Source organism: Perca fluviatilis, chromosome 11 (genome assembly GCF_010015445.1).
Source record: "Perca fluviatilis chromosome 11, GENO_Pfluv_1.0, whole genome shotgun sequence".
Lineage (NCBI taxonomy): Eukaryota > Metazoa > Chordata > Actinopteri > Perciformes > Percidae > Perca > Perca fluviatilis.
This window is the reverse complement of record NC_053122.1, coordinates 33,489,662-33,516,644: the sequence shown is the minus strand read 5'-3', so window position 1 is coordinate 33,516,644 and position 26,983 is coordinate 33,489,662. Positions and strand designations below refer to the sequence as shown.

The following is a 26,983-nucleotide window of genomic DNA, read 5'->3' as shown; positions in this document are numbered from 1 at the left end:
AAAAGGCACTTAGAAACTGGGGGAAACTCTGACAGGAAGAGGTCTGGCAGACCTAAAGCCACAACAGAATCAGAAGACAAGTTTCTGAGAGTCAACAGCTTGCGTGATAGGCGGCTCACAGGACAACAGCTTCAAGCACAGCTTAATAGAGGTCGTGATAAGCAAGTCTCAGTTTCAACTGTAAAGAGAAGACTTGGAGCTGCAGGATTGATAGGTCGAGTTGCAGCAAGAAAGCCATTGCTAAGACCTCAGAATAAGAAAAAGAGGCTTGCCTGGGCCAAGAAACACTGCCAATGGACTACTGAAGACTGGAAGAAGGTGCTATGGACTGATGAATCCAAATTTGAAATCTTCGGTTCATCACGCAGGATTTTTGTACGCCGTTGAGTAGGCGAAAGGATGGTTCCTCAGTGTGTGACATCAACTGTCAAACATGGAGGAGGAAGCGTGATGGTCTGGGGCTGTTTTGCGGGGATCCAGGTGTTCTGATTTGTACAGAGTGAAAGGCACCCTGAACCAAAACGGCTACCAGAGCATTTTGCAGCGCCATGCAGTACCCTCTGGTATGCGCCTAGTTGGCCAGGGGTTCATCCTACAGCAAGATAATGATCCAAAACATAAGTCCAAGCTATGTCAGAACTACCTCAGGAAAAAAGAAAAAGATGGTAAGCTTAAAAACATGGAGTGGCCAGCACAGTCACCAGACTTAAACCCCATTGAGCTGGTTTGGGATGAACACATTTATGGGAACTTCTGCAACAGAGTTGGGAAGAACTTTCTGAAGAATATTTGATTTCCATTGTAGAAAGAATGCCACGAGTGTGTTCAGCTGTTATATCTGCCAAAGGGGGCTACTTTGATGAGTCAAATATTTAGAATACATTTTGGTTTATAAATTGATTCCATGATTTCTTTTTTAACTTAAATTGTTCATTTGTTCTATTCTTTCATTTCATATTACAATAAGACATTGAACTGCATGAATTTCAATAAAAACCTGGAAGAATTGGGGTGTTCTAAAACTTTTGACCAGTAGTGTGTGTGTGTGTGTGTGTGTGTGTGTGTATATCGATCGATCGATCGATCGATAGTCTTTGAAAAGAAAACTCCACAGCCTCGTTGTGAGCACTTAAAATTAGTTTCCAGGGTGACAGCAGGTACAATTAAAAACCCATTAGGGTTGATGTATTCAATGTCAGGGATAAAAATAAAAACAAAGCCACTATTACAAATGTTTAATTTGTGCATTCATGATGGGCAACAACTGCAGAAACCACTCTTATTTGGGTGATCTGCAACAGTTGAGACTTGAGTGCTGGTGTACCATCCATAAAGTTTTTGTCTGTTCTGGCAACAACATGCACAGGCAAAGAATAAAAAACAAAAAACTTTGTACAATCTATTTTCATCATTAAGAAATGTAGATAATTAAAAACTATTGATAAAATTAGTGCTTTCAGCTTGTGTACATACAGTATGTATATATAATATACCCTGCCCTCCCCTGTAGTGATTTCATATCAACAGGTCTCCAACATTTTGAGTCAGTTTTTATATATATATATATATATATATATATATATATATATATATATATATGCAAATTGACAAAAGTCACCAGCTGGTTCCACTGTGCCAGACTGGAAAAACTGATATATTATAAAATGATCACAGAACAGTGTGGGAAGCATTTAAAAAGGGCATTTTGACAAACCCCTAGAATAAACCAGACCAGTTCGGCACTTGTCTTATGGATTTCTGCACAACACATCTTTGTTTTATCAGTCATTGGGTCCACTGTCAGTCCATCGATCGTTTTATTTTTATTTTTTCCTCTCTCTCTTTCTTAACTTAAACCATGAGGAGTTGTTTGTCTGCTGCTTCAAGGGGGACAGGATGAATTTGGTTTTTGTAGCTTTTAACTGTGCGACTCATATTAGTGTTTTTTCACTGACTGAGGTAACTAGAAAAATGCTGTCAGGTTCACCCCAAACGGCTGTTCGTTGAGCAAGGAAAAATTAAAATAAAAAAAAAAATGGAAATCCAACTGAACAAAAAAATAATTTAATGTTTGATCTTATTGCTCCAAAAGATACTGCAATACCAAGCAGCACTTTGATCTTTAGAACTCTGTTCAGCTGAATTATCTACAAAGCCACTAGAGGGCACTAGACAAAAGAATATTCAATATTTTGCATAAATTCTTTGGGCCAGAAGGCATTGTTTTAATTATCACTTCACTTACAATATTGATTTCCAAATAAAAACTAAGTGATGGTAGTTAATTTAACAGCTCAAGTAGCATTTAACACTGGATGGACTGCGGTTTGATATTAGAGTAAGATTATTATTATTATTATGATGTGTATTATGATTGAATGTAGACATGGAATCAAAGAGAAAGACTGTGGACACAGACTGGGCCCCTGGACTAAACTAAATCAATGTAGTGAAGACTCTGACTTTGAGTTCAAGTCGAGAAGCAGCAGCAGCAGTAGTAGTAGTAGTCAGGATGTTTGTTGGAGCTGACCGCTCAGTGAGAATGCTTTGAGCACTTCAAAAATTCACTTGAACGCCTGGCAGAAATGTCAAACTTTTACAATGAGATAAAAATGTCCTTAAGGTATGGCGAGGGCTTTGCCAATAAAAGAAAAAAAAAAAAAAAAAGCAACTATAAAATATACGACTGAATATAATCTGTACAGGTGAAATAAACTGAAGACAGTGACGCTGAATAACAGGATTGTGATGTTGCCGTCTTCTCAAGAGTTCATATGAAAAACATTCTCAGTGGTCAGACAATGGACACGGAGGACAAACGTCCCTCCTTCACTCTCCAACAACAGAGTTTCTTTGTTTTCTTTTTCTTAAAAAAAAAAAAAAAAAAAAAATAGTTCTTCATGTGGATTAAAAAATAAGTGGGGATGGGGGGTCCCACGGGAGGCTTCTGGACTTTCTTCTCAATGGCACAGAGTTTTTGCCCGAAGGCTCAGGGAGCCGCGCTCGCTGCTCCTCCTCCTCCACATTTTGGGCAAGGAAGAGGAACGTTTTAAAAATTGATGTGAGCTACAGTCATCGCTGTGTTGGTTGGTTCACAGTGTGTGTGTGTGTGATTGTGTGTTTGTGTGTGTAGACACGGGGCCCGGACTAAGCTAACACCAGTCGGCGATGTAATCAAAGTCAGAGAACATGTTCTGCTCGTCCGAGTTCAGCGCTCGGGGCTCCCGGGGCGGGGTTAAGATCGGAGCCTCTGAGGTAAATTCGTCGTCGAAGTTGCTCACGTCGTTGGCGCCCTGAATAGTCGGCACGAACGGCGGCTTCACCTTCTTAGCCAACAGTCCGTTCCAATCCATGTTCTGCCAAGAAACCGAGAGGGTAACATTAACGGGCGGGTGTGGGGGTGGGGGTGGGGGGGTGGGGGTGGTGTGGGGGATTTCTTTATTTCAAAAATGAGCGCGCAAATTGTGTCGTTGTTCCTTACCCTGAAGAATAGATGCTTCTTAACTTCCTCTGCGTCCCTTTCTCCTGCTCCCAGTCGCCGTTCTGGACTCCTCCTCAAAAGCTGAGCAGAAGGAGAAGCAGAACATGCAGTAGATATTATTATTATTATTATTATTATTATTAGTACACTAGCAGGGGACAAACACTAGTCATTTACTGGATGATTACACAGTGACGGGCTGTCAGGAGAAAAAAAACAAGCAGAGTTGGCACGTCTGATTATTCAGTTGTTTTGAATTCAATCCCATAAGACTGATTCCTTCCTTCTCCGTCTCTCTTTACACACCCTCCTCATGATGGAGATGGCCTCGGTGGAGAGGAACCGTGGGTAGCGCACTTCGTCGTTGACGATGCTGTCGAACACCTCCTCCTCGTCGTCACCGGGGAAGGGCGACTGAAAAGAGACGGGACAAGATGGAAGAGATGGAGACGGGACAGCTGCTGCTGAATACGAGCCACTGACATGTTCTGAGCGTGACAATACGCAGCGATGTACAAGCGCCAATGTTTGGGAAGATGTAGGTTTCGTAAAACTTGATCGCGGGGGCCATTAAATTGTACTCCGAACACCGCGAGGAAACGAGCACTCACCTCCCCAACCAGCATCTCAAAGATGAGGACGCCCAGCCCCCACCAGTCCACGGCTCGGGTGTACGATGTTTCAGTCAGCACCTCGGGAGCTAGAAACTCTGGCGTGCCACAAAACGTGCTGGTGCGGTCCCTGAAACCCATTCCTGAAAGCACCACAGAGAACGTTCAAACAAAAAGACCAATCCTCCGGAAACTATCACCATATCATACATTTCATCTTGGAAGTATAGAGACTTATTGGGACTGTGTCTTATTCACCGTGTCCCCCAGAGTTAGATAAGTCCATACATACCCTTCTCATCTCCATGCGTGTCGTAACTCTGTCCGATGCACCCACCGCTAGCCTAGCTTAGCACAGATCCTGGAGGTAACCGGTTCCATCTAGCCTACTGCTCCCAATAAGTGACAAAATAACGCCAACATGTTCCCATTTACATGTAAGCAACTGCTACTTCTGCTACTTGGATGGTGCTTTTCAGGTGTTGCGCTAATCACTCCGCCCAAGTAGCAGAAGTAGCAGTGCTTTGCCTTCTGAGAATATAGTTCCCAGTATGTATACGGTTAGAAGATGGCTGTGTGTCATGTGACCTTGTTATTTGTACACGCTATACAAATCACAACATGTAAATAGGAAAATGTTGGCGTTATTTTGTCACTTATTGGGAGCAGTAGGCTAGTTGGAGCCGGTTACCTCCAGGATCTGTGCTAAGCTAGGCTAGCGGTGGGTGCGTCAGACAGAGTTAGGACACACACAGAGATGAGAAGGGTATGTATGGACTTATCTAACTCTGGGGGACACGGTGAATAAGACACAGTCCCAATAAGTCGGCGTGGTCCTTTAAAGTGTAATGTGGTTTTCCATTGTACCTTCTTTGCAAAGCCCAAAGTCAGCGATCTTAACATAGCCCTCTGTATCCAGCAGCAGGTTATCCAGCTTCAAATCTCTAAAAATAACAAAAAAAAGATGTTTGAAGACTTCCTGCTCCTCCTGACAGATGCGGGACTCAACTGAATGACTTAACATTACTCAAACTGCTTACCTGTACACAATCTTATGGTCATGTAAGAACTGTAATCCCAATACGACGCAGGCGGCATAAAATCTGCAAGGGAAAGCAAAAAACACCCGGTACATTAGAAGGCGAATAATGGGAATGACACGCAGCGAAGGGCCCCAGGTCAGAATCAAACCTGCGGCCGCTGCGGTGGGGACCAACCCTTTGTACGTTGGACTGCACGCTTAACCAGGTTGTGCTACCCAGGCGCCCCACAAAATAGAACTTTAAAATCAGTTTGCAAAATGAAAATAATGGCACAGCACCGCAAATAATGAAGGCACCCATTAGCCAATCAGAAACAAGACCCAGGACACCCCGACAAGTCTGATCAGCTGAGAGAAGCATGAAATCTAAAACGTGTACAGTGGGGCTGAGGCACTCACATGGCCCTGGGCTCGGAGAAAACATCAGCGTGGATGTGCATCATCAGGTCGCCTCCCGCCGCGTACTCCATGACAAAACACACGTGCTCCTGTGTCTGGAAACACGCAAACAGGTTGACCAGGAACGGGTGGCGGACGCTGTTGACCGCTTCGAAAATCCTCTTCTCGCACATCAGACTGGTAGAGAGAGAGGGGGAGACTGGGTAGTGTGTTGTGATAGGCAGTATACCCACTAAGAAAGCTCCAGGATTTCCATATACCCACTTCAAAATGCCCAATGACACAGAACAACATACTTTCCATTATATTTTTGACATATTTTAAATTGTCATCTGTGTTTTTTTTCTTCTTTGCATATGCTAAATAAAGGGATTTTAGCGGTGAATTGCTGCATAAAAGTGTATCAAAATTCAGGAAATTAAGTCTTTGATGCTGAAATTTCCCCCCCAAACATATACATATACAGTACAGTATACCCACTACAATACATCAGACTACACCACTGCACCCGACTACTCCTCTAAAGACACTAAATGATATTTCCAGTTTCTTTCCATTTGCCAATTGCAGCCTTGCAGCGTTTCTCGGCAGAGTGACCAGCCTGATCAGAAGATTTCAGTGTTTACCTGTCCACCTCATCGCGAGCCACAATGTCTCCTTTCTTCAGCGCTTTGATAGCAAACATCTCTCCTGTGCTTTTATATTCTGCCAACAACACCTGAGGATGGGAAGCAGAGGGGAGAAAAAAAAAAAAAAAAAAGAGAGAGAGAGAGACACTTTAAAGAAACCGAATTTCAGCTTTCTGCCTGCTGTGTTCTGTCGGACTAGAGCTGAAACAATCAGCCAATTCATTCATTATTCAATTTTAGCCAATTTGTTCATTATTCAATTAGTCAACTGACAGAAACTGGATCAGCAGTTGGAGCCCGTTTCTCATATCCACTCTGGACAATATTTGACGAAATCAGGCGAGGTAATTGACAGAATTTTACCTTTCACACATGTAGCACACAACAGGAGATGTCTCACGTTCTCACTTACTAGAAATACTGTGTTTGGTTTATGGGGGCTGGGTAGATGCCGCGGAGGCAGGACATTGCGCGGATGACATTAAGTGTTCATAATTAGCTCTCTAACAACCCAAATCTCTTGCCGTTCCTTTATTTGGGGGCATTTCCTCCCTTTATTAGATAGTGACAGTGGATGGAATGTCTAGACAATTTCAGCTATGCAGTGCGTGCGTCAAAAGGGGATTATTTTTAGAATTTACCAATCGCTGGAAGTGATAATTCTAGCAAAATGCCAAATATTTCCCAATTGCAGCTTCTAAAACCTGACGATTTGATGCTTTTTGTTGTCATATTTGATAGTAAACTTAAAAGGTCCAATGTGTAGGAATTTCTCCCATCTAGCGTTGAGATCATATATCTCAATCAACTCTCTGGCGCCACGCAGTTCAAAGTACGGATTACAGCTACGGTAGCCTTCATGTTTCAAAAAGCTTTTCTGGGCAAAGAAGAAGACTCCTCTTCCTGAAATGTGGATTTTGAATACGTGTGGTCCTCCATGTTTCCTTCTTCAAACTTGCCGGGGGCTGAGAAGCTACGATACCCATTAGCAGCATTAGCAGCACCTGTGAGTTTATCATGTGACAGCGAAAACGTGAAAGGCGGCGCAGTATGTCCTGTATGTCCCTTACCGGCTAACGTATACCCAAATGTAAAATGTCAAGCCAAAAAGGAATACTTTGAATTGATAGTGGTGGTAAATATTCATGAAAAAGGACAAGTTTGTGAACGGGCAACACAGATTTTGAGAATGAACAACCAAACATGTTACACACTGGACCTTTAATATATTTGGGTTTTTGACTTGGGTTTCGTCACATAAAACAAGTAATTTAAAAGACGTCACCATCAGCATCAGGAAAATTATAAACGAGCATTTTTTTCACTACTTTGTTTAAGACAAAACAAGGAAGCAAGGAAAACAAGAGGCAGACTAACTGATAATGAAAAGGAGTTGCAGCCCTATGTTGGATGATCAAATGAAACGTACCTTTCCAAAGTGACCCCGTCCAAGGACTGCTACACATTTGAAGTCTTGGAGACTGAAGTGGAACTGCTCTTCTTCCCTGGAAAAAAGATCAGTGTTTACATTAGTATCTATTATGAATTAAATGTAGAGACAGCTGCATGAAGCTAGTGGGTTTGAATACAGAACCAGCCTGCAGCAGACAATGGCTGTTAATTTCTGCAACACAAAAGATTCAAAGCCAGGGGGCAGTGTTCACACCCTTGTTACTTTATTTCAGCTCCACTGAATTCTTGCATGTCAGAACGTTTTAAACTGGACAGAAGACGTCAAGAACTTGAACAATGAAAGCAATGAAGGTGGCAGGTTGTCCGCAAAACGTGACCCCAAATCATGTTAGTCTTGCAGTCCCCCTTTCTCAAATTAAATATCAAGAAATGTGGGTTTAAACGGAACGCAAATAAGACAAGCCCAACATTTTCATTTTGCATGTTTTTTATTTATTTATTTATTTATTTTTCTCTTCTTATGCTTCTTTATGTATCATTTTGTCTGTATGTAGGATATACCCTACCTTGTCTTTTTGTTTGTGGGCGGCAAAATGTAGGCTCACTTTACTCCAAATGTATACTTGTACGGATAGGTGATGAGGATGCATGGGGACTGGGGAGGGTGGGGAGTGGTAGAAGACATTTGTGTAGGTAATGTATATTGGGCTGCATATTTGTGTATTTATGTACATGGCAGCACTGTTGCGCTATGTACAATTGTATAGAAAAAGTGCAAATAAAATTTACAAAAAAATAAATAAGACAAGCCCGTGGCTCTCCTACCTTATCTCGGTGTCTTTCTGGATGGCAATGAGCTCCAGGTCTGGATGCTGCATCTCCTGCTCCAGCGCTCGGTCCAGGTCTGGCTTCAGCGCCATGCTGTTCCTCTTGTTCAAGAAATCAAAAGAGGCGAGTGCGTCCTGCAGAGAGCCAATGCAAAGCAGTGAAAAGTGAATAAAAATAGGCAAAATGGGGTTTTGGTCAGCTAGAAATGATATAGGGATGAGCCTTTGGGCATTATTTAGTACTGGAAAATGATAGTTACATCTGTTGTGTCTTTATAATAATAATAATAATAATAATAATAATAATAATATATGCACAAATACACTTTGACAATCACTACATAATAAGATCTGCATGACTGTATTCATTTGTAGGGACACAATCATAATGGAGAACCAATCAAATCAAATATATTAACTATATAGTTTAGTCAAACTAATTCTGTGACTATGACTCGACGAAGCGCATCTTTCGTTATGGATAGACTAGTCTCGCATTGCCAGACCTTCCTCCACAGCGCTGCGGAGGAGGGTCTGGCTAGTCCACACAGCATTCCGGGATGGGAGAAAAACGTGCTCTGGTTTATTGGCATTTCTTTAAACCAATCACAATCGTCTTGGGCGGTGCTAAGCGCCGGACAGAGACTCGGTGCCGCTGCAAAATAGCCTCGAAAGAACTTGTTTTGGTGGAACGTGTGTACGCTCAAAGGTTGTTTAAGTCGTGCGACAGAAAACTCAGATTGGACAGATAGTCTAGCTAGCTGTCTGGATTTACCCTGCAGAGATCTGAGGAGCAGTTAACCACAGTCCTCAGAAATCCACCGGAGTTTAAAATGCCAACACGAAGAAAGCCCAAGGCAATGGATATCTGGCCTAAATGAGTGAAATCCGGCAGAATTTCCATCTGCAACGGAGCAATCGCGGAAGAGGAACGTCGAGGATATAGACTATGGCTAGCCTGACTGATGGTCACAGGTTACAACCATAGCGAGGTGAACATAAGTCAATACATGGGAAAGATCTTATTTTAAGTTTTATTATAGCAATGTGGCTAACACAGAATGTTTTATTAGAAGACAGTGGTCAAAAAATGTTTATGGTTTGGTTTAGCTCGCTCTAAACCGGATTTTCCACCAGACGCGTCTGTGCTGCTTGCCGGCTGCGCCGCAGTTTTGTTCCGTCCTCCGCCGTGCGCCATACCACACCGGGAGCATCTCAGAAGCGGAGCGTCTTGCCTGCCCAACTCTTTTATTATCTCCACAAGCTAGTAGGATCTACCTTCCACTCCAAGCACTCCTGTAATTAAACTGCATGCCTTCTCTTTTCTGACGTTGTCCTGATAAAAAGGATCTGTGATTGTTAGTATGTTTTTCCACCTCCAAGATGAATCCATGATGTTGTAAAGGAGACGTATACAATATTGGGGGGTGTCTTTTGGTAAATTGACTGGATGCTCTCTTGCTCGGCTGTCCGAACTTCCCATGGCTCGCGCGAAAATAGACCTGACGCGTATCTTTAGCGAAGCGGAGAGCCAATTTACGCGCTTTTCTGGGACACGCCGTGAGCAGGTGGTGGATTTCTAGCATTGCCTTGAATGTTGCGATTGCTCGTGGCGCTTCCAGAACTGTTTTACCGCAGACACGCGTGGTGGGAAATAGGGGTCATATGGACTGATTTTAAGAATGACTCTCACATCAGTCATCAGTGCCAGTAATTCCCAGATCCCTGTACCTGTACTTCCTCCTTGTCGGGAATCTTGTCCTGCACCAGTGGTTCTCGGATGTCATCGGCTGCTGGGTAATGTTTGGGTCCTGGGGTGGGCTCTTTGTCAAAGTCCAGCTTGGTCACCAGCGGGTCACTGTGTATGGGCAGAGGAACACGAGTATGAATTTTTGATTGCTTTAGAATATCCTAAGTCCATGTTAGAGCCCGACCGATAAAGGATTTTTAAGGCCGATATCGATACAAATATTTGGTGATTTAAAAATCCGATATATCGGCCGATATACATTTAAAAAAGAAAAAAATCCAGAAACGCACAACAAAACATAAACAGATTTCCTTAAAATGAGTTATTTGTAGTTATTTATGAGTCCTCACGAAAATATGATAATGCAGTTTAAAAATAAACGTTTGTTTTATTGTCACAACAAAACAGAGGAACATCAAAATATATTAATGTTCTAATGAATAAAAATACAAACTTAAGATATATTTATTTAAAAAGGACTTATGTATTTCGTCCGTTTTTATTTTATTTTTTAAATATTCATTTATCGGCCATTATAAATGCCGATTCCGATAGTTTGGAAAATGCCCAATATCAGCCGAGGATATCGGCCCGACGATAAATCGGTCAGGCTCTAGTCCATGTACTGTACGTGCCAGTGTGTGTGTGTGTGTGTGTGTGTGTGTGTGTACCTGCTGGGTGTGGGTGAGCCAGGCAGGCTGCTGGGCCCAGTCTCTGCCGCCTGCGGGCTGAAGGAGTTTGTGCTGACGGTGGGTATGGCTCTTCTCACCAGGCGGCCCCAGGTGGCGATGTTGATGTTCATCTGAGGGGCTCGCAGGAAGGTTTTACCTGGTACCCAAGAGACAAACCAGACCAAGAGCAAAGAGGTGAGGACGTGTGTTTAAAAAAAAAAAAAAAGGACAGTGAGAAACAGTCAGAGGAGAAAAACAAGAAACAAGTATACAGTATATTCATTAAAAAATAATCTCAACTCTTAACTTTATTTATAGAGCACCTTTCATGCAAAAATGCAGCCCAAAGTACTCCAACATTAAAACAACACAAATGGAAACAAAAGACTCAAAATTAAAACAAGAAAAACCAATGATAAAAAAAAAATTAAAAAACAGATTTCAAATACAAGTCTTTATTTCCCTTTTTTTTTTTTTAATACAGAGAGCGCTTGACATTCTAATATCTGGAGGCAGTGAGTTCCACAGTTAAAAAAAAACGGAATGCACTCTCACCGGTACTGTCATGGGACACATAAGGACATTTTAAAAGAAAAGAAGTGGTCTGACTTTGGATATATACCGGAGGTAAAAAATCCTGTAATGATATTTTAATGACCTTGTCAAAATGAGAATTAAAACTTACATCAGAGTCCAAATCACAGTTTGTGATGTCGGTTTTAAACGGTCTGCTAAGGCCACAAAGCAGTGAGTGCAGTTTTTCTCTTGCTGCTCTCCTTTTCTTTAGCCACCTAGCAACTGATGAAGTGCTCATATTATGCTCATTTTCAGGTTCATAATTGTATTTTGAGGTTGTACCACAATAGCTTTATGTGGTTTCATTTTCAAAAAACACCATATTTTTGTTGTACTGCACATTGCTGCAGCTCCTCTTTTCACCCTGTGTGTTGAGCTCTCTGTTTTAGCTACAGAGTGAGGCATCTCACTTCTGTTCCATCTTTGTTGGGAGTCGCACATGCTCAGTAGCTAGGTAAGGACTACTAGCAAGTCAGAAGCAGAGCATGAGGGTTTGCCACGCTAGCAGCTAGGTGAGCATTATAACGTGTGTTACAAAGTGACGCACGTTTGTCTCTGAAGTAAAGGCTGGACTACAATAGAGCTGTTTGGAGCAGTGTTTTCTGTTGGAGATGGTAAGTCCATACCAGCAAACTCAGAAGGGCTTGGATGGATGGATAGATATAAAAAGGAGAACCTTGTTCAATTGTATTTGTCTGTTCTGTATGTTCAAAAATATATAACAATAAAAAGTTGATCTAAAAAATAAGCACCGGGTCTCGGACCCTCCCCCCCCCAAAAAATAAAAACTCCTTCGGATCTACACAATTCACGTGGATGACATTTTCCCATTTCGCCGAAAAGAGACTACTTTGCAAGTCCCTTTGGGGTGGACTTTGGGCTTTTTCACTTTGTAAACCTATAACGTGCACAAAAAGATATATAACACAATAAAGGAAAGGGAAACATCCAAAAAGCATAATATGAGCACTTTAACATGGTTAGAAACACTACCCAAGCCTGTTTTAGCATATGTACTGTACGTCTCTATGATGCAGGTCTGAGAATCACAAATCGTACACCTTGAAGAAGTGGGAGGTAATGTTGAATGTTGACTCACCTTGCTGCTTTGAGAAAATCTTCTTTTGTCTTTGCAGCTTTGGTCGTCTCTCAATGACGGGATTGAAAAATGTTACCTGAAACAAGAGACATGAACATTTATACCACAGAGAAAACAGCTGGTCCAAGGAAAGGCTTTCACACATTACAGGATGTACTCAGACAAAAAGGGGAAAAATATCAACGGACATTCCTGTTGCTCTTCAAGCTTTCTGTCCATTATGGTTAACAGGAGCGGTTTTAATGGGCCTCATGCACGATGAGCTATATGAACAAATCTTCTCTTATTTTTGTTCATATTCATCATTTATTTAGATTTTGTTAGAGCCCATTGATTTCTGGGATTCCCCAACGTTTTCCTATTTTTTCTATATTCTCTCAGGAAAGAGAACAGTTAGTTGAGGTGGCCGAGAGCACTCACTAAGACATGAAAAAAATCATCTTGTTTTCACAGTCGACAAATTGTTTGTCCAACACAAGGAAACACAGTTTTTATTATCAAAAAACAAATATATATATATATATATCATCAGATCAAATTTAGACAATTATATATTATAAATATATTCATCGCAATACATTATGTTTTATAATTGTGTTTGTGCAGGTTTTATTTTGTTATTAATTTCTTTTTTTAAATATTGTTTAATTTTTCATAACAGGGTCACACATTCACACCGTTCATATATACTCATGTGACAGGGTTTCGTGTATGTTTTATTGATATAGGTTTTAGATTTTCCTGTAACGCCAGTAATGACACTCTGGAAAAATCATATTTAGTTTGTTTAAAGTTATTTAATGCGTCGATTTCAACACTGCTGAGGTTCTTCTTCTACAGCCTCTTTTTTCTTAAGATTATTGTTTGGGCCTTTTTGCCTTTACAGACAGCTGTAGACAGGAAAGGGGGGAATGAGAGGGGGGGGATGACATGCAGCAAAGGGCCGCGGGTTGGAATTGAACCCGGGCCACTGGGGTAAGGACCAAGCGTTTGGTGGCATGAGTGTTTGCACACAGCACAACACCTAGCCTTATATAGTGTTTAGGGGGCGTTACCAAGCTTATAAACAATTATGATCATGTGGGATTCATCATTCGGCACACCAGGTGAAGAGCAGATTTGAATGGTTTGACAGAAAATATAAGAGAAATTTAAGAGAATGCACAAGGCCCAATGTGCTACACCAATTGTCGCCAATGAGGGTCAATAACAGTCGGTTTGTGTGTGTGTGTGTGTGTGTGTGTGTGTATATGGTAGTTTATGTGTACCTCAGCAAACAGCATCCCCTGCGGCTCTAGGTACAGGCACATCCCATGACGCTGGTTGTCCAGGAAGTCCTCCAGTCGCAGGAACTTGACAGCGCAGAGCGAACGCCAGTCACGCCAGTACACCGAGATCTCCAGCTCACGAGACTACAGGACAGACACACACACACACACACACACACACACACACACACACACACACACACACACACAACAAACAAATGTGAAACACACCGACTGTGTCGCTCAAACTCAACACTGAGTCAACAGCACAGATGTAGGCCAAGGGCAGAAGAGAGAGTGTGTGAGTGCGTGCGTGTGTGTGTGTGTGTTACCCGGTCCAGCTCCAATGTAAACTTCTGGTCCCAGGCCTGGTTACTGACCGACCTCCAGCTTGTTTGGCCGACTACCGTGTTGTCCAGCTTCAACACTGCGCTGATCTCATCTGAGGAAACATACACACACACACGTTATTTATTAAGTACCGATGTAGTAACAATGCCCTGATTGTGACCATAATTCAGTTGGTAGAACAGACCAGGTCTTTTCTCTCGGCAGTCTTACAGGTCTATTACGGTCCTGCTGTGATTTCTTTTTTTTTTTATGAAGGTCGATGTAATCGCAGAACTTCTTTGCAATCTTTTCACAAATAGTGACTTATTTCCAGACGTGTACGAGGTCAGATCTACTTACTGGAGAGCTCCTCGCTCTTTGTCAGGTTCCGGGAGCTCACAACCGTGGTGGTTGTTTTGGGGGTTATTAAGAGTGGGGGGGGGGTGGGCGCCCCGGGGGGGGGGGGGGGGGGGGGGGGGGTGGGGGGGGGGGGGGCGGGCGGTGGGGGGGCGGGGGGGGGCGGGGGGGGGGGGTGGGGGGTGGGGGGGGGGGAAAGAAAAAGGAAGTAAGAAAGGGACACAAAATTTTTGTTTTTTTTTTGTTTTTTTTTGTTTTTTTTTTTTTTTTTTTTTTTGTGTTGTTTTTAATTTTTTTTTTTTTTTTTTTTTTTTTTTTTTTTTTTTTTTTATAACAACAGAAGAGGTAGAAATGAGAAGCGACCTGTATCTCTGTAAGGGCCTTTTCACACCTGAAAGTCAGAACCAAGGTTCATGTTTTTTGTTACTTTGTATATATTTGATCCGGTTAGTTTTGGTTTCACCCTACAGTTATGCAAGCGCACTAAAGATCTATTCATGACAAAACTACATCCTACTAAAAATATTATTTCTTTGGGCTTTTCTGCCTTTAATGGACAGGACAGTGAGAAAGGGGGGAGAGAGAGGGGGAAGACATGCAGGAAATCATCGCAGGTGATAATATAGAACTATTTATGTAACGTTGATGGTCTTGTTTTGTTCCATCTTTTGTGTGGACCCCAGGAAGAATAGTTGCTACTTCGGATACAACTAATGGGGATCCTAAATAAATAGATAAAATAAATGTACACACTAAGCACTGAGCTATTCCCTAAAAAGTAGCTACGCTTCTCTTTTAACACGACAATAGCCTGACAGAACTTCCTGTATTTGGTATGAGCTACTTCTCCATAGTCGGTGTATTAGCTACAGTAGATGGCAGTCAGCATGCCCCCAGTTTGGAGAAGCAGGCAGGAGTACTGACACAGAAGCTAAGCTGCTGTGAACAGGGGCAGCAAAACATATTTAAGCCACTAAAAAAAAACTATAAACTAAAAAATAAAATAAAAATACATATCAGTTTAAAGTGTACCCTGTGTTTAGAGTATTTTCACCCCTTGCCATCAGACAGCCCCGCTACACTCAATTGACAAAAACAGTAAGTAAGTCACACAATAACACTAACTAACTAACCGATTGAGGCAGTGGGAGACCAGCAACTCTTGTGCTGTGCGAGATACAATTACAGATTTTGTCGGCTTTAGTTCCCTCTGGGTAAACCTAAACAGGGCTGTCTGACGGCAACGTAAAGCGGTTAAAGTAATCTAAATATAGCGTAAGCTTAAACTGATATTATTTTTTTTAGGTCTGCCTTTTTTCTCCAAACTGGGGGCGGGCCGAGAGCCATTTACTGTAGCTAATACACTGACTATGGATCAGTAGCTCATACAAACCCACTTAAAAAAATCCAGACTATCCCTTTAACAGATCTGTCAAGTTAGTTGATTGTTTCTGTAGACTGAAGGAACCCTATAAAAGTAACTGGTGTACCAAGCGTCCAATAGGAATAATTGCCAAAATGAACACATGCCAATGTTCCTATACACCAGTAGGGCTGTAGCGATACACTAATCTCACGATACGATACACGATATTCAGCTCACGATACGATATATATATCACGATATTCAGCTAACGATACGATTTGATACGATACGATATAATTCGATACACTTAAATCATTTTCTGAAAGATTTAAAGGGGACAGAGTGATTTTGGTGACATCTTGTGAGTGTTCCATTTACTTTACTTGGAACTTGCCCAGCTTTAATGATGAATGGACTGATAAGAAGGCTATGCACTCGTCATGTATGCCTCATTTGCAATGAAACGATGTTGTTGCAAAATAATACAACCAGCATCATCATCATCATCACTCGAACGTAACGATCGCGTCATTCACGTGCATATTAAGTAGCTCCAGATTGTCCACTCTAGCGGAGAGTTTGGTTTGTTCAGCCAGCAGTGAGGTTTACAAGAATTTGTCAAAATTTCTAAGATAAACAGTTAGACTAAAAACCAACAGCTTTTGTTTTAGCTTGTTTGTAAAAATTCGCTATTTGCAGAGTAGAGCTGTGTTTGCGTAAAACAGCGCGTTGGACTGAGCAGATTGAAATATCGCTTTCTACATGTTTATGCTGGTCTACACAGGTGAGTGCATTGATAAGTATTGACTTTCTACTCACGAAGGTTTCATTGTAGCCTATTTACAGAAAAGAGACCAGCGTGAGTTCTTCTGCCCCAGCGGCCGTTGGTAACTCTGTATCGTTCCCAGTCAGGTGCTGCGTGTTTTAACCTTTAACGCACACACATCTCGGCTCAGCTGTGTGTGTGTTTAACGCACACACATCTCGGCTCAGCTGTGTGTGTGGAGCTCGGGCATCGCTGTACAGAATCCCGGCATATGAATAGAGATGTAAATACAGGGGCTGGGTTTTTGCTCTAAATGCTTGAAATGATAAATAACAGAACGCATTTTTTCCTCTTTACATTTTGTGAATTCGTGATTATTCTGCAGGCCAGACTAAAAGCTTTGGCGGCGGGCCGCCAGTTGACGTTGGCTACTCTACAGCGACACTAGCGGCTGCCTGACCAAATCGCTCTTCCTGCAACGTGAACGGGGGTATACACAGGGGATTTGAATGGGACTTATGTATCGATACTCGCGGCTTAAAAATAAATACTTTCTTGGGGGAAAAAAATATCGATTTATATCTCAGAATCGATAAAATTGCTCAGCCTTATACACCAGGGCTCGACATAAGCAATGGCCCTATGGACCGATGGCCCGGGGCCAGTAAAAAAGTATGTCGGGCTAGTTGATTGGCCACAGTGACTGTGGCTCTGTCTGCTGCATCAGCAAATGTTATATAGAGTGGCACGAAGCGTGTGAATGTTAGCTATCATTTCACATTTTCACCTTAGGTAATTTATAACCAATTCATTTGGATACAAGCGTTGCATTTTGGAAGATAGACGGGATTCTGAACAGCAATGCCCGCACACACCCACACACAGCAGGGCCGAGATGTGTGCGTTACTTCATGCAGCACGTTACTGACTGGAAACGATACAGAGGATTATTTACCGCCAATGGCGCAGATGAACTAACGCTACACTAAAACTACAGGCTGTTCTACAGGCATAAACATGTAGATACCAATATTTCAGTTTGCTCTGTCTGCGCTGTCCACTCTTGTCCACCGCGCTGTGCAAACACAGCTCTACTCTGCAAATAGCGACTTTTTACAACCAAGGCACAATGAAAGATGTCAGTTTGTAGTCTAACTGTTTATATTAGTTTGCAACGAATCTTGAACTTTGGACAAACTCTCGTAAATGTAGCTGCTGTCTAAACGAACCATCCTCTCTGCTGGAGCCGTAAACCTATGGATGGGTTATAAGACCAAAACAGATACATGTGGCTACATAATATGCACGTGAATGACGCAGTGTTCTTCATTCTTGATGATGTTGCGGTTGTATTATTTTGCAACAGCATTGTCTTATTTCAAATTAGGCATACAAGGACGAATGCTAGCCTGCTTATCAATCCATTCATCATTACATCTACTGTTGTCCACAACTTTTAGTTTCAGGCTCTTTGACAGTGACATTTTTACCTGACAACAGGCCTTTCTTTCTGCAAGCATTTTCCACCAATCAGGACATGGATTACATTTCAGTAATCAAAGACTTTCACCATCACTCCTCATTGAACTGCCCCCTAATTGGAGATCATTTTCTAGTTAAGAAGTAGCCTATCTAGTTATCATTATGGATTTTCCAAGTTTTTTAGGAGTTTGCTTACACTAAAACATGTAAAAAATAAAGCATTAATTTAGTAAGAAAGTGAAAATATCAAACAAGATGCATATTAGGTATAATTTTATTTTCTTTATTTGAAAGTCCGGCCCCCGGAGTGTCTGCTTAAAAAAACATTCTGGCCCTTGGAAAAATGTAGTTGATGACTCCTGGTCTAGCTTTACTGCTAATGGCACAACATCCAGTGGCAGTGGCGAGCTGGGTTATAAGCTTCATGGTAGGTGCAGCGTATATTTTCCTGCTTTTTTTGTCCTTTGCCAATCCCACTGATATTTGAGGGCCAGTAAAAATGTAAAAATTGTGATCTACTGGCACCGGAGCCAGTGGGGATTTTTTTTTTTTTTATGTTAAAGGAATACACCACCGTTTGTTGAAATAGGGCTTATCACTGTAGATAGGTGGGCCAACGCATTTTTTGTCTCATTGCAAGTAATTAGATCGTTTTTTTGTCTTTGTTGGCTCACTTTTACTCACAACAAGCTAACCGGCAACATAGGATTCCATTCACTACGCTAAGCTAACTAGCGGCGGTGCTGCCGGTGTTGCACCGGACTAAAACAATGCATGCACAAAAAATGCGTTGGTCCACCTATCTACAGCTAGGGGAGACCGTGATAAGCCCTATTTCAACAAACAGTGGCATATCCCTTTAAGCCTTGTATACACACACGCAAATAATTTCATTTTCATTCTTTGGTGGTGAAGAAGAATAGGATGATGCTGGGATATCAGAGTGTAAATCATCTCAAATAATCAACATGCTATCAATAACCATCATTGTGTCTTTTGTCCAAGTTACCTGTGAGTGCAGCGGGCTTAGTCACGGTGCTGTACTGGTTCTGCGTGGAGATGATGCTGGATCGGGGACTGAGGACCGGTGACGCCAGCAGGGAAAGCTCTTCCACGATGCTGCTGCTGCGAGGGTGGTTTTTAGGCAACTCATTGAGGCGTTGCTCCAAGGAATATCGCAGGAGGTCGAGCTTTTGACTGGACTCGTTAAAACGAGCCTGGGCCTGGAGACAGGGAGGAGGGAAGGTAATACAGAAGAAACCAAAGGAGAGGGTGGGAGGAAAGGAAATGGGAGAGGTGGAAAGAGAGAAACACATCAATTACACCGGCTATTTTACTTTAATAGGGCACATTAGCTGTGCAAGGATCGGTTTCATTTAAAGCACTGTGACACTGCGTCGGATCTAAAGTGATGAGAATCTTGTTCCTGCTCGTTTTACGTCACCATTGTATGCAGAAGATGTGAATTTCACATGATGGACATGAACTCGCACACACGCAAACACAAACATCTACCTCTGAATGGGCTTTCTTTTCTGTGACTTTTCCCGAGCCCAGGAGTTTCATGACGTTCTTGGCTCCCTCTGCCACAGCGGATTCTATCTTGGCGTGGTGACACAGCTCCTCCACCCGAAGGTCCAACGGGCTGATGATGGGCTTGTCTGGAGGATGCGATGGACATGATTCATGACATGAGTCCTTGTGTGCACTTATTCAGGTATTTCTTCTCAAAACAGGTCACGCTGGCTAAATGGGTTGTGCCGATGGACGATATCATCGTCCGTCGTGATGGCTGGCCGACATCACAATGCAGAGCCACCATCGTGATGCCACGCCCCCCCACCCTGTCAGACACACACTAATCCTAGTCGCGGGCGCTGGACGGGAAATTGACAAGTACATCGGTCTTTTAAACTAGCAAAGACACTTGTGTCAGGCTTTGCGCTGTGCTGCGCAGGGTGCAAGATAAGGCCCCTGAAGTGGAAGCTACTTTTTCCCCCCTTAGGTGCAACCTATTTGTGAAAAAGACCATCGCTTTGAGCAGACTGGATTGGCTGTAGTAATACATTCTCTCTCCCTCTCCCTCTCTCTCTGTCAGTTGTAGCTCACTCTACCTGCTAGTAACGTTGGACACAGCGTTCTCGAGCGAGAGAGAAAAAACTGTTAACGTGGACCGCTATCACACTTTCCTTTGTCCCCTCATTGGACTAAGTTTGTCGACACTACTGTGTGCGTGCATCAATAAGTTAGTCTGATGTCCGGTGGGTGCGGGACGATGTTATGCAGGATTTATGAATGTACGTTAGCAACAGTAGGCTAATTCACGAGGGTGCTATTTTATGTGTGAGCTAATGTTGCGCATCTGTTCGTGTGCGCTGCAAGAGTTATAACATAAGTTATTACATAACCGAGAATGTAGTTCAAGCTCAGTAACGATGGTATATTAGGTTATTACTGTTGCTTTGTTGAAGGCAAATGTCCCAGTGTACTGTCGTTACGCAGATCACGGACATCTGATTGACTTTACTGCGCAGTACTTAAGTGAAAGTAGGTCAAGTTGTAAAAAACTGCCTCTACCAGAAGGGCAGCATAGCCATGTAATACTGTCTATTTACAGAGGGCAATTAAATGTATGTCTGATCGTTTCTATGTTAACTGTTAGCCCATAGTAGTAGAAAAAAAATATTTATGTAAAGAGAGAAAAAAAGTGCTTACCACCCCCCCGACAATGACATCATCGTCCATCGCCATGTTTTACTGTAAACATCGTCAACTGCCAATTTAGGAGACGTCGCCCAACCCTACTGGCTAATTCTCAAAAATCACTGAATGGAAGTGAAGGCTCACCCATCACATCGTTGTTCTCGAAACTCAGCTCGCTGGCCTGGCTGGCCTTGAGGATCTGCATCCTGATGAACTCGATCTTCATCTTGCTGTCCTGAAGCATCTGCTGGGCAGTCGCTAGCAACTTGCGATCCTATGAACACAATTTGAAATGAAACCATCACTGTCCCACCACTGTTGGTGGGGAAACATCTCTATGTCATAACACTTTGATAGACATTACTATACATTCATGTTTGATTAAAAAAAAGGTTTTAATAGTGTTTTGTCTTCCAGGTATAATAACTGGATGCCTGGACTTCATAGAGGACTCTAATTGCACGCCATCCTTCATCACCTATTGTGTTTTATTGTTTGTTGTGAGCATGTAACACAAACAGCCAGGACGCCGGTTCATGCCCTTAATTGGAGCCAAAGAAGTGAGTGACCACATGGAAAATCTTGTTCATCAGAAATGCAACTGGAATCGCATTGGGTGTTGTAATTGTTCGCACACACACACACACACACACACACACACACACACACACACACACACACACACACACACACACACACACACACACACACACACACACACACACACACACACACACACACAAGCAAACTCCACCCAAAATTCCTCTGAAGTTTAAATCCTGGTTGTTTATGGCGCCGCATGCAGGAAAGACCTCTGTCCAGAAGACATTTCCTCTCTGACATCAGGACAGGACTATTTTCAACTGAAAGGTGTCTGTCTGTCTGTCTGTCTGTCTGTGGTCAGTGTTTTGTAAGCGACCTCCCCCGGTCAGACAGAGACACCTTCCAGACACAGGGGATCATGTGGCAGTTTTCAGTCCTGTTTCCTGTACTACAGTTACACACCAAGGCTCTGCGTGTGCCTCTGGTTTCCAAACCATGCTCACTTGAACATAAAGTCAAACAACTTTTGTGTGAAAAAACAGACTCATGTCGGGCTAACATTAGACATGACATTTACCCAAGTTAGACATCCCAAAGATTTAAAAATGTAATACTGATCTTGTCTAGAAATCTTTGTGAAATTGTTCTTGTTAAATTTTAAAACTGGTCACATATCAGATTCAGTGCAAATTGCCATTACACAGTTTTTGAAAGCATGATGTGGATTTTATTACATGTGAACAGAGCCAGGCTAGCTGTTTTTTCCGGTTTCCAATCTTTATGCTAAGCTAAGTAGCTGTAGCTTCATATTTACCGCACAGACATACATAAGAGTGATATCAATGATCTCATCTAACTCTCGCCAAAAAAAAGCAAACAAGCATATCTCTCAAAGATGTCAAACTATCATGCATGAGAAATCATTCCACGCTACATTAAATAAGACCAGACATATCCTCAGAAACCTATGAAGAGCAGAATTTACATCACTGGCAAATTAGAGACTCGCTACTGAAACCCTACACTAAACCGTCTACTACAAAAGTGGCTTCAATTACTATTGATGGACCCAAGAGCCAAGATGAGGGGCTCTTGGTGCTCCAGCTTTTATCAGTTCTGGTAGCTTGCGCGCACGCACACACACACACACACACACACACACACACACACACACACACACACACACACACGATACATTTCCTCACTCAGAGCATTAGTGGAGCCACAAAGAGCTTTGTGAACTTCTCAGGTTTCTCCCTCCCCTACAGTGAAACTGGAAGAGCAAACCCAACATGCACTGTATTTTTCAAACACCTGCAGACTGGTTCTCAAATTGGGGACGAGCTACTCTCTGCAGTTTCCGTGCAATTATTAATATTAATATTATTCCATGTGTTACCTTGACTTGGATTGTGATTATGACTCCGGAACCCCTGATAAGGGGGGCTTAAATAAATTAGGGTTATGTCAGCTTCTGTTACTCATCATTAGGGTATTTTATCACTTGAGTCTTTATTTTCCTAGTTTTGGCCATAATCATATATGATAACATTGTAAGTAAGGGATTGCAAGATAAATGTAGCAGGTGAGGAGATAATTAACAGAACATGATAGCAGTTTTTTTACGACTTTCTTTTAAAGTATTGTGTACATAATTGTTCCTGTAGCGACTTCTTTGCAACCTCCATAAGCCGCCGAGGGGCTGAGTCAGGGAACAATCACCTGTATGACGCGCCGTTTGAATAATTCAGATCCACTCCGAGATATGCTTTCGAGGATTTATTGTTCATTTGAAAGTCGGAAAAAACATTAATAAACAAAATCCAGTTGCCTGAAAAATACTGCAAAAAGGTAAATGTAGAAAAACTTGTGGTCCACAGAAAATGCAAAAACCCTCTCTCTAGCCTCCGCCATGCAGGTGTCCAGGTGTATAAATAGACTGATTATTGTGAGACCAACCCCCATGACGTCCTATGTTACATAATAGGTGAAAACTATAAACCATAAAACAAACAATATACATGGCTCCTATAGTTCCCTTATTAGGCCCCCAAAACCATTCCAATCAAACAAGAGGAAACTGTAAGTACGATAACTCGAAGTTGAAACAGGAAGTGGATTTGTAAACTGATGGTTTTCTACAACAATTTCTACCACATTTTCTCCCATGATTGTCCAAATGCTCGTGTTTTATTTGGTGATGTCAGAATGTCTGCTTTTACACACTTGGCAGCCTGAGCTGATCCCTCTCCTGCTGAATCTTACCTTGGAGGGCCCGTTGGAGTACATCAGAATCATGTTCTCGGCACCCTGTTTCACCTTTAGCTCGATGTCATTCTGTCTTTTCAGGGCAGCGAGGTGGCTGCTGCTGGTGCACAGTCTCACCTCACTGTTGGGAGTATCTGGGGTCAAAGGGCATTCTGGGTAAAGACAAAAAAGAAAAGTACAATTTATAACCTTACGGCACTTTGGAAAACAACCACAGATATATGACTCTGTATGTGCTACTGGAGTTTGTCACAAATATACACCGACTGTAGATGGTAACTGGTTATGTGTATGTGTAACTGGTTATTAATGGGCTATTTTTGCTGCCAGCCATTTTGAAGTTAGCTGAACAGGCCTTGAGCACTAACTTTGCTTACAAAAACATGTCTGGTAGCAACTTCGGTAGTCGAATAATGTATCCAGAAAGGTCTGCTGTTTATAATGTGATGAAGTATGTTAAAACAAGAGTGCAATTGACTCACTCTCTCGACACAAAAATAACTACACAAGCCAGGGGTCTGACCTGACGTAGAAGTTCAGATCAATAAATGGTGTCAGGGGGGAGACTTTGAAAATTGGATTGGATGTGTCTTTTGCACACTTGTTTTTTTCTCCATTATGCAGACACAGAAAACAGAACCATGGGAACACATCAAACATGAACCCAAAGCACACCGATAGTCAGTTTGATGTGTTATGATGCTTTCCTATTCAATAACTATAATGCAAAAGGCAATCACTGCTAATTCAAATGAATTCTCTGTCATCTCATTGGCTATCTCCTGAAGTCTGTTCAAACTTCAACAGCAGAGGGAAACCCCGCGGCCATCTCTATTCGGAGTAACTGAAGAAAAAACAAAACGAGTGGGAACTTGCAGACGACTACCAAAAGTGCAGTGACATTACTACATAAGCAAATGTGGTGTAAACACTTATGACAATGCTATATCCACAGCAACGGTCATTTCAAACTTCTCAAGTGCTTATTGTCCATTCCCTAAAATCAGCTGAGACAACACAGTGTTACTGTGCCAATATCGGTTCAGGCTTTTGAGTTTCTCATGCATTCACACATACACCAGGCAGACACACAAAGTGAAAACAAGTGTCTTCTATCCACCTGAGCTGGATCACAGTTCTGGCCGCTAAGCTCACGGTTTTGTCCCGTTTTTTTTTGGGTCATGTCTGGACTTGAAAGGTGCAGGGAAAACCCCTCCCCAGGCCGATCGCTGTAGCACAAAGCCACACACACACACGAGGTGGGCAAAAAAACCTGCCTGACTTCTCCTGACTTGACTTGCAAGTTTAGTTTCAGCGTCGATGGTGTCATAAAGCAACTCCTCTCAGTAAGAACCCAAAGAGTGCACTTCGAAAGAGTTGCCACATCCGAAACTCAAACAATGCCATTTTCTCTCCAGGACCTACAAAAAATATGTGGCCTAATGCGCACATGGAAGAAGAAAAAAAAATACACACACACACACACACATACACACATATACACAACACATACATACACACACATACATATATATATACACACACACACACACACATATACACACACACACAACATACACACACACACACACACACACACAGCACACACACACACACACAGAGACACACACACACACACACACACACACACACACACAACAACACACACACACACACACACAAGAGACACACACCAAAGACACACACACACACACAAACACACACACACACACAAGAGAGACAAGAGAGAAAGAGAAAAGAGAAACACAACACAGACACACACAGCAAAACAAAAACCCAGAAAGACAAAAGAGAGAAGAAAAAAAAAAAAAGAGAGAGAGAAAGAGAAAAAAAAAAGAGAGAAATAAAAGAGAGAACAAAAGAGAGAGAGAGACACAAAAGAAAGAGAGAAAGAAAAGAAAAAAGAGAGAGAGAGATAAAAAAAAAAGAAAAAAAAGAAAAAAAAAAAAAAAGAGAGGACATACATATAATAAAGAGAGAAAGAGAGAGAAAGAGTATATAAGGAGAGAGAGAGAAAAAGAGAGAGAGAGAGAAGAAGAGAGGAGAGATATAAAATAAAAAAAAAAAGAAAAAAAAAAAGAAAGAGAAGAGAGAGAGAGAGAGAGAGAAGAAAAGAAAAAAAGGGAGGAGAGAAGGAGAGGAAGAAAGAGAGAGGAGAGAGGGGGAGAGAGAGAAAGAGAAGAGGAGAAGAGAGAGAGAGAAAGAGAAAGAGAAAAATAAAACACACACACACACACACACACATATGTATATATACACACACACAATTCTGTTAAAAAAAAAATCCCGTGACGAAAAACAAGTAACATGACATAAAAAGACCCATGTTAATAAAGAAAAAAAAAAATAACTGATTTCCCTGAAGGTGTCTTGAGTTCATCTAAGTGAGCCCGACTGGAGTTACTTAAAATAACAGCGCTGAGGAAAATCAGTTATTCTGGAGGACATGCCAAATGCAGATAACAATAACCAGCAGGCGGGTCTGTGATTCATTCACTGTGAATGTTTCATCAAAACAGTGTCTAAAAGATTCCTTTGAGCACCTGCGGGATATGGGCAAAAAGAAAGCATGGGACTCTTTGAACTGAAAGTTTAAATGATTCATCTAATGACCCTTAATGGGCTGAGAGAGCATCACTGCTGAGGTTTCTGTGCAGGAGGGGAGGATGTTAGCCTTCCCGGGGCAACCCTCTTGTGTGTGTACGCACAAGATGCAAACACTGTATAGATACAAACACTATTCTAATACAAAAAAATAAACACCTAATCAATCAACCTTCTGTGTAGCATTACTGAAAGTGTGCAGAAAAGAGAAAGCGAAGCAGACATAAATCTACTGAACCTCGCTCAGCAGGGGAACGTGAGAGAGTGTACAACACAACACAAAAACACACACACACACACGCACGCACGCACGCACGCACGCACACACACGGGAGAGGCAGGGCTAGACGGGAAAAACAGAGACACTTTCAGATTCTCATCCAAATCACATGGGTGTAGAGAAGCCTGTCGAGCAAGGTAAGAATTTAGCAGGGGCTTGGGGGGAAACGGCCCTTTGCGTTCATAAACTCCACACTGCACATTAAGAGCCTGTAGCGTCACAGTGATTACATTAACATCACGTTAAGTCGGTTGTCATGAGGAAGCTGTTTGTGGAAAAAGACAAAGGGCACGCTGAGAAACGGGCGCAAAAGTGCTGCGAGGTTCATCCAGTCTACGCTCGGGGCTTTCCTCTCTGCATGGGGGTGGGAGGGGGGGTGGTTTGGTCAAGGTCACATCGAGCCAAGAATTCAAGGACCCCCACCCCTCCACCCCTCCTTCTCAGCCCACGCTGGGCTGGAGGACAAGATACTGAGCTACTGAATAGCTGCAGGGCTG

At 42.3% G+C, this 26,983-nt stretch overlaps 1 protein-coding gene across 1 annotated transcript in view; it reads right to left on the bottom strand.

The window, feature by feature from the left end:
* Positions 1-1,220: 1,220 nt before the first annotated feature.
* pkn2a (protein kinase N2a) overlaps positions 1,221-26,983 on the bottom strand; it is a 38,089-nt gene continuing 12,326 nt past the window's right edge. Inside the window, exons 4-23 of the mRNA XM_039814669.1 lie at positions 23,579-23,733; positions 20,915-21,044; positions 19,583-19,728; positions 19,050-19,290; positions 14,457-14,510; positions 14,099-14,208; positions 13,767-13,910; positions 12,499-12,574; positions 10,824-10,980; positions 10,134-10,260; positions 8,401-8,537; positions 7,592-7,667; positions 6,160-6,251; positions 5,534-5,710; positions 5,133-5,195; positions 4,960-5,036; positions 4,093-4,235; positions 3,788-3,895; positions 3,482-3,562; positions 1,221-3,356 (exon numbers count right to left, since the gene is read on the bottom strand). Coding sequence (XP_039670603.1) covers positions 3,153-3,356; positions 3,482-3,562; positions 3,788-3,895; positions 4,093-4,235; positions 4,960-5,036; positions 5,133-5,195; positions 5,534-5,710; positions 6,160-6,251; positions 7,592-7,667; positions 8,401-8,537; positions 10,134-10,260; positions 10,824-10,980; positions 12,499-12,574; positions 13,767-13,910; positions 14,099-14,208; positions 14,457-14,510; positions 19,050-19,290; positions 19,583-19,728; positions 20,915-21,044; positions 23,579-23,733 — 2,498 coding nt within the window. The 3' untranslated portion in view covers positions 1,221-3,152. The remainder of the gene's footprint in view (positions 3,357-3,481; positions 3,563-3,787; positions 3,896-4,092; positions 4,236-4,959; positions 5,037-5,132; positions 5,196-5,533; positions 5,711-6,159; positions 6,252-7,591; positions 7,668-8,400; positions 8,538-10,133; positions 10,261-10,823; positions 10,981-12,498; positions 12,575-13,766; positions 13,911-14,098; positions 14,209-14,456; positions 14,511-19,049; positions 19,291-19,582; positions 19,729-20,914; positions 21,045-23,578; positions 23,734-26,983) is intronic.